At 49.1% G+C, this 10,494-nt stretch overlaps 1 protein-coding gene across 1 annotated transcript; it reads left to right on the top strand.

Moving 5' to 3' along the window:
- The first annotated feature begins 260 nt into the window (after positions 1-260).
- On the top strand, positions 261-6,658 carry LOC136679440 (rhomboid domain-containing protein 3-like). Its single transcript, XM_066657955.1, has 5 exons — positions 261-694; positions 1,859-2,242; positions 2,995-3,136; positions 4,718-4,972; positions 5,907-6,658. The coding sequence occupies exons 1-5, from the start codon at positions 523-525 to the stop codon at positions 6,064-6,066; spliced, it is 1,113 nt and encodes a 370-aa protein (XP_066514052.1). The 5' UTR covers positions 261-522; the 3' UTR covers positions 6,067-6,658.
- The last annotated feature ends 3,836 nt before the right edge of the window (positions 6,659-10,494 follow it).

Here is a 10,494-nt window from a genome sequence, read left to right as displayed (position 1 = left end):
AGTTACAGCTTAGGGGATTACCATTGCTGTGTGATCGGAGGGGTGGACAAAACCTGAGCTAGTAAACTAAATATTCTTATACGCGTTATTCAACACTTTTATGCAAATGTCTTAACACAATAAATACTTTTATCATCATAGTATACCTCTTAAAGAGACGTCTTATTTAATTTACATAAAATGAGTGATTAATTTATTCATTCAGTAATAGAAAGGTAGTTCTTGAATGGTTTCGCCCACCGGAAGGCTTTGGTGTTTACGTTCCCGGCTTTTAATGTATTTCATTTGTACATATTACAGGGATATTTTGAAATTTACGCTGTTTAGATGTTCACTAATACGCTGAGGGTGCTTGTAAAAATTGTAGATCGTGTCCCACTTCAGCTCGTTGATGTATAAGCCGCAGAAAGCATTGTTTCATCCAGTTTAATGTTGTAAACACATCCACGCACAGCGCTGGGCCGCAGGCAGGGCACAGGTGGAGGTGTGATAGGAGTCAACAGTCAGAGCAGATGTTCTGAGATGTTGAATCATGTTTTCTCCGCCTGGTTTTGGTCTGGATCTCCCCGATCCGGTGTGTGTAGCTTCACCACTGGCTCTGCTCTGTTTGTGCTGCTGATTTTATTGACTTGGATTTGTGGGATTCACACGAGTCTGAGTTTGGGACCGGGAGGAGAATTCCCTGCACTCTATGGTAAGTTGATCAGAGATCTTTAACCCATTATATCGGACCTTTAGTTATATGCCATAAAATAACTGAATGAATAAGATCACTGGATAATATTAGCAGACGCTGGAACATTGCTCTGAGTATCTGATGGCATTCAGCATCATTAGTGAGGTCAGATGTTGATGATGGATGATGAGGTCTGGATCACACACATCACTCCAGAGACCCCCAGCACTTTCATATCCCTCTATTCCACGCTCAGCATTGAGCATGTTGATTAGGCTCATGTGCAGCTGCTTCGGGACATCCTGATGTTTGGCATAGGCGCCATTTTGGGGAGCGAGTGTAATGTAAACAGATGGAAAGATGGATGACTGTATCTCATGCACAGTTCCTCTCCCTGCACTGGAGAGAGTCTCACAGCACTCAGAAGCACAACACCCACCTCCTCTTTGTGTTCAGGGCATAGAGGATCCCACAGTGGAGCGTAATGAAAAAGACAGTTATCCTCTGTTAGCCACATTAGCATTTTCACCATAGGATCTAATGTTAAACTGTTAGCGTCAGACTCTAGTGTGTGTTTCTGCTCTTCTGTCTGAATGTGAGTGAGTTATTCACACACAGATCACACACAGGTTTCAGTCATCGTCTTATTTCACTGCTGTGTTGTTGTAGTGTGTAAGAGGCGACAGACACAAGCCCCGTACTCCTCCGTCTCAGTGTTTTCCCCCTGTTTACAGGTAAATAATCTGACCCTGCTGTCCCTGCGCTCTGAGAGTGAACAGACTCTTGTTCTCTGATTTGAGTGTAGGTCATAAATGACGGTTTGTGCACTCACTCACTGCACTGCATGTCAAAAATGTTTAAGTGAGCTATAAAAACACATAGTAATGGAATTACTAATTAGCTCCTCCGCTGATTGACAGATGGACAGAGCTCTGTTTACAAACATGACGCAGATAAATGGGATCCATACTTATATTTCTTTCATTTTAACGTCTAAATGAGGCTAAGTCTGTTGAAAGAAACAATAAAACAGTTTAATATCCCAGTTTTTATTTGAGTGGTGTGTGTGGGTGATGAGGGTAGACTAACGTTGACCTTGTTGACCTTGTACTCAGCATCTGTCCAGCTGCAGGAGCTTGTTGTAGAGTCTAATGTCCACCACCTTCTCATCTCCACCCTCAGATTTCATCTTCTACACCTTCAGTCACGAGGAGCTGACATCTCTTCTGCACAGCCTGGTCCTCCTGCTGTGTTTCGGACCGTCTCAGGAGAGAAGATGGGGAACGCTGACGTTCCTCTCCCTCGCTGTGATCTCCACAGTCCTCCTGCCTCCCATTTACGCCCTGTTCCTCTTCGTCACCGGAGATGAAGCCAGCAGAGTGTGTGGGTTCTCGGCCACTCAGCTGGCCCTGCTGACCGCTCAGTGTCGTCAGGGCAGACAGAAACGGGTGCTCCGCTGTCTGCCGTTGTGGTCGCTGCCCTGGCTCTTTTTACTCCTCGATTTATTCCTGCTGCCGGGGGCCCCGGGCCTGCTGCACTTCTACGCCATCTGCCTCGGCCTCAACTGTATCCTTTACCTCCTCTGAGCTCTGTGTGAAGGCTCTGACCGCCACAGAGTGATGTTCAAAATCTTGTTCCTCTCATTCCAGGGCCTTTTGTGCCACGTGGAAACAAGCTTCAGCAGAGCCTCATTTACATATGATTTACCTTAAACGTGCACTAATTCATGGAGTTGTTTTGTAGTGAGCCAATGAGAGGGTGGAGTTCAGAGACTCATCAGACACACACACACACACACATACACACATACACACACACACACACACACACATACACACACACACACACACGCACACACACATATACACACACACACACATATACACACACACACACACATAAACACACACACATACACACACACACAGACACACACACATACAAACACATACACACACATACAAACATATATACACACACACACACACATACAATCACAGACACACAAACACACACACACAGATTATACAGACACACACACACACATACACACACACACCCAGAAACAGCCACAGTCACTGACATACAAATACACATGCACGCAGACCATCACACACCCCTACAGAGATACACACACACACAATACATCACAGTATTTGTTCTGTCTGAGAGTTAATGGCCCGTTTTAGGGTCAGTGTGTTGTGCCACGTTTAAAAAAGAGAAATAGAGTCATGAGCTATTTTTATTCATCACACGTTCTGTAATATAACATTCAGCTGTTAACACGGCGAGGACACGATCCTGAACCTGCTCCACAGACAGTTCGGAGTTCACAGAGATCCTGCAGAGGGTGGAAGGCCTCGGAGTGTGTTCCTGTCTCCCGCCCTGGGCCTACGTTTCAGTTTCTCATCATTCATCAAACAAACACCAACTCCCCATCTACGTCAGCCCCACTCACCGGTCAGTCCCTACCTCCAACACCACTCACCGGTCAGTCCCTACCCCCAACACCACTCACCGGTCAGTCCCTACCTCCAACACCACTCACTGGTCTGTCCCTACCTCCAACACCACTCACCGGTCAGTCCCTACCTCCAACACCACTCACTGGTCTGTCCCTACCTCCAACACCGCTCACCGGTCAGTCCCTACCTCCAACACCGCTCACCGGTCAGTCCCTACCTCCAACACCGCTCACCGGTCAGTCCCTACCTCCAACACCGCTCACCGGTCAGTCCCTACCTCCAACACCGCTCACCGGTCAGTCCCTACCTCCAACACCGCTCACCGGTCAGTCCCTACCTCCAACACCTCTCACCGGTCAGTCCCTACCTCCAACACCACTCACTGGTCTGTCCCTACCTCCAACACCGCTCACCGGTCAGTCCCTACCTCCAACACCGCTCACCGGTCAGTCCCTACCTCCAACACCGCTCACCGGTCAGTCCCTACCTCCAACACCGCTCACCGGTCAGTCCCTACCTCCAACACCGCTCACCGGTCAGTCCCTACCTCCAACACCTCTCACCGGTCAGTCCCTACCTCCAACACCACTCACTGGTCTGTCCCTACCTCCAACACCGCTCACCGGTCAGTCCCTACCTCCAACACCGCTCACCGGTCAGTCCCTACCTCCAACACCGCTCACCGGTCAGTGCCTACCTCCAACACCACTCACCGGTCAGTCCCTACCTCCAACACCGCTCACCGGTCAGTCCCTACCTCCAACACCGCTCACCGGTCAGTCCCTACCTCCAACACCGCTCACCGGTCAGTGCCTACCTCCAACACCACTCACCGGTCAGTCCCTACCTCCAACACCGCTCACCGGTCAGTCCCTACCTCCAACACCGCTCACCGGTCAGTCCCTACCTCCAACACCGCTCACCGGTCAGTCCCTACCTCCAACACCTCTCACCGGTCAGTCCCTACCTCCAACACCTCTCACCGGTCAGTCCCTACAGAGACAAGACAAGACTACAGAGCTACACAAAACACAGCGCTTGGGTCTAGCTTCAATCTGCACCCATTGCCCGTCTCTAACTGCACTCACGGCAGTGTTGCCATCCACTTGATCCTTTGGTCTGGATCTGTGTCCCTCCACTGTCCACTGCCCTGTTAAGTCCTCAGCCCACTGTCTGCTGCCCATGCTCCCACTCACTCCTCGCACAGTGCCTTGCACAGCAACGAAATGCCTGTCCTTTAACTCCAGAACTGTCATTCTCTGTAGAAGGCCGTAAATGTTCAGACAGCACGTGCTGAAAAAACGAATGAGGCATTTTAAAGGTGTCCATTGCTGCAGTGTGTTGTGACTGTCCTCGGTTCCTACAACTATCACAGTTCTTTAAAGATATCAAGTTATGGCTTCGTAGTGCTGCTGACTTGTGTATATTTAAAAAGCTCAGGTACTCTATCACAGAAAATTGCAGAGATAAGCAGCAAAGCATCTGAACGGCAAAGAAGTGGGACGTCTACGCTCCTGAAATGTCTCTGTTGTTAATAAAATTGAGACGATGTGTCTGCTGTCCTTTCTCTTTTTAGACCTGAACCTTATTCTGACTCGTCTCACACGGGTCTCGAGGCATCGAGCGGTCCTCCACTGGACGGTCCTTCTTTCCTGTCGCCATGGAGACAGCACCCCTCCCCAGGCTGGCACCACGAGGGCGTCGCGCCCTCAGATGCGCAGCTATTAGAGGACCAGTTTCTGCGGGCGGGGATCCTGGCCTCACTACAGGACGCACCTGAGGGCGGCGCAGAGAAAGTGGAGGTCCCTAAGTCTTCGGTTTCCTCTCTGAGGTGCGTGACGACAAGGGACCGCAGGGGTCTCAAATAAATGTAGGGAAGTTTGCGCGTAGGATGTAGGGAAGTTTGCGCACAGAGTGAGGTTTAATCGCACCGAGGAAGATCCAGGAGCTGAGGTTTATTCACAAAAAGGCAGCTTGCGTAGGAGGCAGACTGAGACGTAGTGACACAGGGGAGACAGACGCTGTGTCCGAAACTGTGCCCTGTTCACTATAGAGTGCACTATGTTGTAGGGGTGGACAATTTTCAGTGCACTCAAACAATCCCACAATCCACTGCAAAAAAGTGGTGTAGTACCCATCTGCGCGAGCTGATACCAGCGTGAGGTTGTGTTCAAAATCACTTACTAACCTTCTGTGTTCAGTTCCACTATCAGTTAGAGTAGTGTACTACATAGTGAACGATCGAGGGAGTAGTGAATAGAGGGCCTTTTCGGACACAGGGAGAGTCAGAGGCACAGATATAGTGAGTTATATAGGGATCAGTGAATAGGGAGCCATTTTGGACACAGGCTGTGACTGACTTCTACACTTGTACAATACATAAGGTTCGTCTCCTAGCAACAGAGCCGCTGTGTGTCACATGGAGAGCCGTGTGGAGCTGTATTTTTTGGGCAACCTTTTGACATTGAATTAACTCTGTATTCCGACACACACTGTGCAGCGACAGATGAGCTACTGTCTCTGACTTTACATCTACAAGGTGGACCAACGAGGGAGGAGTGTCTCACAGAGTGAACAGAGAGTGGACACAGGGTTTAAAAACTCCAGCAGCACTGCTGTGTCTGATCCACTCTACACCAGCACAACACACACTAACACACCACCACCACGTCAGTGTCACTGCAGCGCTGAGAATGATTGAGAATGAGTTGAGTCCCGTCTGCTTTATTTCCGAGTGTTTCTGAGTCGTGTCTCTGTTTCCCCAGGCTCCAGCAGCTGGAGAAGATGGGTTTCCCAATGGACAAAGCCGTGGTGGCTCTGGCAGCTACAGGCCAACTGGACGGCGCTATTTCTCTCCTGATCGAGGACCAGGTGGGAGAAGAGGCTGTGGTGGTCTCTAAAGGGAAGAAACCCCCCTCCACATAAACTCAGGACTCTAGCTTTGACTCTGAGAGACTCCTGCTTCATCTGGATCATAGCATCTGTGTCTCTGTAATCATAGCACTGTAATACAGTCACCAAACAGGGGTCAGCTCAGGTTAATGGAACTGACCACCTGACCACTAATTACATTCTGTACGATTCAGTGTGTGAGCTGTAAACACTGTGATGGGCAGCGCTTAGGTCAGCTCTCTCTCCAGTGTCGGTGAATGGAACCAGACGTCTGTCTCCACGTCTCCATCACACTCCCAGTGTTTTATTCCCTCTCCTCCTCCAGCAGCACCTCCACCGTCTACAGAGTCTCTGTGGAGAATACAGTGGACATCACGACTAATCCCAGCGTCCTGCACATCCCTCTCTACCAGGACTGGGTTTAAACACCACCCCCTTCTCCAACTACAGTCAGACACCAGCCCTGTGTCCCCCACCGTCCACTGTCCTCACTTTCTGTGAGGGGCTTTTAGAGGAGGACGTCTGCTTCCATTCACCTCCACTGTCCACTGTCCCCCACCGTCTACTGTCCTCACTTTCTGTGAGGGGCTTTTAGAGGAGGACGTCTGCTTCCATTCACCTCCACTGTCCACTGTCCCCCACCGTCTACTGTCCTCACTTTCTGTGAGGGGCTTTTAGAGGAGGACGTCTGCTTCCATTCACCTCCACTGTCCCCCGTCCCCCACCGTCTACTGTCCTCACTATCTGTGAGGGGCTTTTAGAGGAGGACGTCTGCTTCCATTCACCTCCACTGTCCACTGTCCCCCACCGTCTACTGTCCTCACTTTCTGTGAGGGGCTTTTAGAGGAGGACGTCTGGTTCCATTCACCTCCACTGTCCACTGTCCCCCACCGTCTACTGTCCTCACTTTCTGTGAGGGGCTTTTAGAGGAGGACGTCTGGTTCCATTCACCTCCACCGTCCACTGTCCTCACTTTCTGTGAGGGGCTTTTAGAGGGGGACGTCTGCTTCCATTCACCTCCACTGTCCACTGTCCCCCACCGTCCACTGTCCTCACTTTCTGTGAGGGGCTTTTAGAGGGGGACGTCTGCTTCCATTCACCTCCACTCTTCAGACTGCCACTGGACACACCCTCCATCACTGTGTTTATTTCTCACCCAGAGGATTATGGGAGATTTCTAAAGGTGACTATGTGTTATTTTGGGAGCAGAGAAAATTATTTTGTGTTATTTATTTATTATAAAAACAGCTCTGATGAGGTAAGACTCTGTAGACTCTGTGTGCTTGTATCTACACGAATCAGCCACAAGATTAGAACCACTGCAGGTGAAGTGAATAACACTAATTGTCTGACTACAGCGCCCCCTGTGGAGGAGGAACAGGAAATAAGTGAAAGGTTAGAAGTTAGAAGTGATCTATTCACTGAACATTTCTCCTGCTCCAGCATCAACTTCAAGAACTGACCCTTCACTCACTGCCTGATACACCCCTCCTCTCTCAACAGGGGGCGCTGTAATCAGATCATCAGTGTTACTCACTTCACCTACAGTGGTTTTAATGTTGTGGCTGATCTGTGTATTTTATTGTGTGTTAAATTCTGACGCTTTCAGCTACAGAACGAAAATGTGGTGTGAGGGAAACGATGGTGTGTATTATATAAAGACTCGGGTCGCACTGAAGAACTGTCACAGCGTTTGTTTCATAATGACTCCTGACATAATAATAATAATAATAATAATAATAATAATAATAATAATAATATATTATAGATAGTTTTCCTCAAAGTTATGACCAAACCAAAATGTATTGTCAACAATAATGTATTTTGAAGGTGAAAATAAAGGTTGCTGTGTCTAAATTAATAGTATTCTGGCACATTTACACAAACACATTTAACACAACACTGAACGCACACACACACACACACTTAAGTGCCTTGCTCAACTTCACCTCAGTCACAGATGAGAGTCACAGAGGAGACAGTTCTGTTCCTTCACTCTTTGTCCCCCGTTTTCCAACCTGTTGAGAAAATCGAACATTCAATCTTCCAGATTCCAGTCACGCTTCTCTAACCTTTACACTACTGTCTATAACCCTTATCCAGTTCAGGGCGGCGGTGGGTCCGGAGCCTACCCGGAATCACTGGGAGCAACTCAGGAACACACTCTGGAGGGGGTGCTAGTCCTTCACAGGGCGACACACACTCACACATTCACACCTATGGACACTTTTGAGTCTCCAATCCACCTACCAACGTGTGTTTTTGGAGCGTGGAAGGAAACCGGAGCACCTGGGGGAAACCCACGCAGACACAGAGAGAACACACCACACTCCTCACAGACAGTCACCCGGGGGAAACCCACGCAGACACAGAGAGAACACACCACACTCCTCACAGACAGTCACCCGGAGGAATCCCACGCAGACACAGAGAGAACACACCACACTCCTCACAGACAGTCACCCGGAGGAAACCCACGCAGACACAGGGAGAACACACCACACTCCTCACAGACAGTCACCCGGAGGAAACCCATGCAGACACAGAGAGAACACACCACACTCCTCACAGACAGTCACCCGGAGGAAACCCACGCAGACACAGAGAGAACACACCACACTCCTCACAGACAGTCACCCGGAGCGGGACTAGAACCCACAACCTCCAGGACCCTGGAGCTCTGACAGAGACACTACCTGCTGCTCCAACATGTCGCTCTGTAAAGTTCTCTCCTGGTAACAGTCCAGTGTTATTTGCTGTTAATAAATACTTCATTGTGGTAAATGAAGTGTGCTGTAGATTTAACACATCCATACGATCAGGAGAAACATCAGCAAACACACTGGGTTCCTCACTCGCTCACAACACTTTTACTGTGTTTACTCTTGTGTTTATTGTAATTAAACACTAATTTATACAGACACCACACCAGAGGAGGTAAGTGATGTTGTTAAATAACCACAGTAATAATCTTACGAGCCTGAGACTTCTGGACAGTGCTGAATAATCAATAAATATATACTTTATGTCTGAGGCAAATTTAATTGTAAATTTATATCAGATTACAGTTCTAATAATAAACGATAATTTGTGCCGTACACATGAGGATATGTAAAGCTACAACACTGATTCAGACTTAAATCCATTTAGGGCTTGTTTCCTAAACTGGGATTAACCCTAGTCCTGGACCATATCCTCCTTTCAGTGGAAAATCAAGTGAATAAAGCAGCACGGTGCAGGAGGCTGCAGTTCACAGCTCCACCACACGGCGGCGAGTTTACTGCGGGGAGCTCTCCTGTGTGATCTGGAGGCTGCAGAGAAGCCGGCTGTGCCCTGGACTCTAATGAACAGCAGTCTCTCACTCACAGAGTGCGTAGATCCCAGTGTTCTCCCTGTGTCTGTGTGGGTTTCCTGCGGGGGCTCACCTTTACTCCAACACTCCACACACAGACTGGAAGGTGAAGCGTCTGACACAGGCTTCAATGTGTGACTGAATGTGTGTGTGAAACTGTCCAAAGGTGTGTGTGTGAGTGAATGGGTGAGTGTGTGAGTGAGTGACTGGGTGAGTGTGTGAGTGAGTGACTGGGTGAGTGTGGAAACCTTTTCAGTGGTGTGAATGGGTGAATGTGTGACACTGCCCACAGGTGTGAGTGACTGTGTGAGTGTGTGAAACTCTTCACTGGTGTGAATGGGTGAATGTGGGAAACTGCCCACAGGTGTGACTGGGTGAGTGTGTGAGTGAGTGACTAGATGAGTGTGTAAATGAGTGACGGGGTGAGTGTGTGAGTGAGTGACTGGGTGAGTGTGTGAGTGAGTGACTGGGTGAGTGTGTGAGTGACTGGGTGAGTGTGTGAGTGAGTGACTGGGTGAGTGTGTGAGTGACTGTGTGAGTGTGTGAAACTCTTCACTGGTGTGAATGGGTGCGTGTGAATGGGTGAATGTGGGAAACTGCCCACAGGTGTGACTGGGTGAGTGTGTGAGTGAGTGACTATATGAGTGTGTAAATGAGTGACGGGGTGAGTGTGTGAGTGAGTGACTGGGTGAGTGTGTGAGTGAGTGACTGGGTGAGTGTGTGAGTGACTGGGTGAGTGTGTGAGTGAGTGACTGGGTGAGTGTGTGAAACTCTTCACTGGTGTGAATGGGTGCATTTGTGAATGGGTGAATGTGGTAAACTGCCCACAGGTGTGAGTGTGTGAGTGACTGGGTGAGTGTATGAGTGACTGGGTGAGTGTGTGAGTGACTTTGTGAGAGTGAGTGAGTGACTGGGTGAGTGTGTGAGTGACTTTGTGAGTGTGTGAGTGACTGGGTGTGTGTGTGTGAATGAGTGACTGGGTGAGTGTGTGAGTGAGTGACTGGGTGAGTGTGTGGTGCTATGCCCGGGGTTGCTCCAGACCCACCGTGCTTACAGAAAATCAATGAATGAATGAATGAATGAATAGTGTATGGTAAGTCCATGCTAAC

Source organism: Hoplias malabaricus, chromosome Y, assembly GCF_029633855.1.
Source record: "Hoplias malabaricus isolate fHopMal1 chromosome Y, fHopMal1.hap1, whole genome shotgun sequence".
NCBI classification, from domain to species: domain Eukaryota; kingdom Metazoa; phylum Chordata; class Actinopteri; order Characiformes; family Erythrinidae; genus Hoplias; species Hoplias malabaricus.
This window is presented reverse-complemented; position numbering and strand designations above follow the sequence as displayed.

What these genes read in the sequence shown, in the direction of transcription:
- LOC136679440 (XM_066657955.1), top strand. Translation starts at nt 523, where the DNA reads ATGTTGAATCATGTTTTCTCCGCCTGGTTTTGGTCTGGATCTCCCCGA. An exon ending in CATCTGCCTCGGCCTCAACT is followed by an intron (nt 2,243 to 2,994) that starts GTATCCTTTACC and finishes CCTGCTCCACAG; the next exon opens with ACAGTTCGGAGTTCACAGAG. An exon ending in TCTTCGGTTTCCTCTCTGAG is followed by an intron (nt 4,973 to 5,906) that starts GTGCGTGACGAC and finishes CTGTTTCCCCAG; the next exon opens with GCTCCAGCAGCTGGAGAAGA.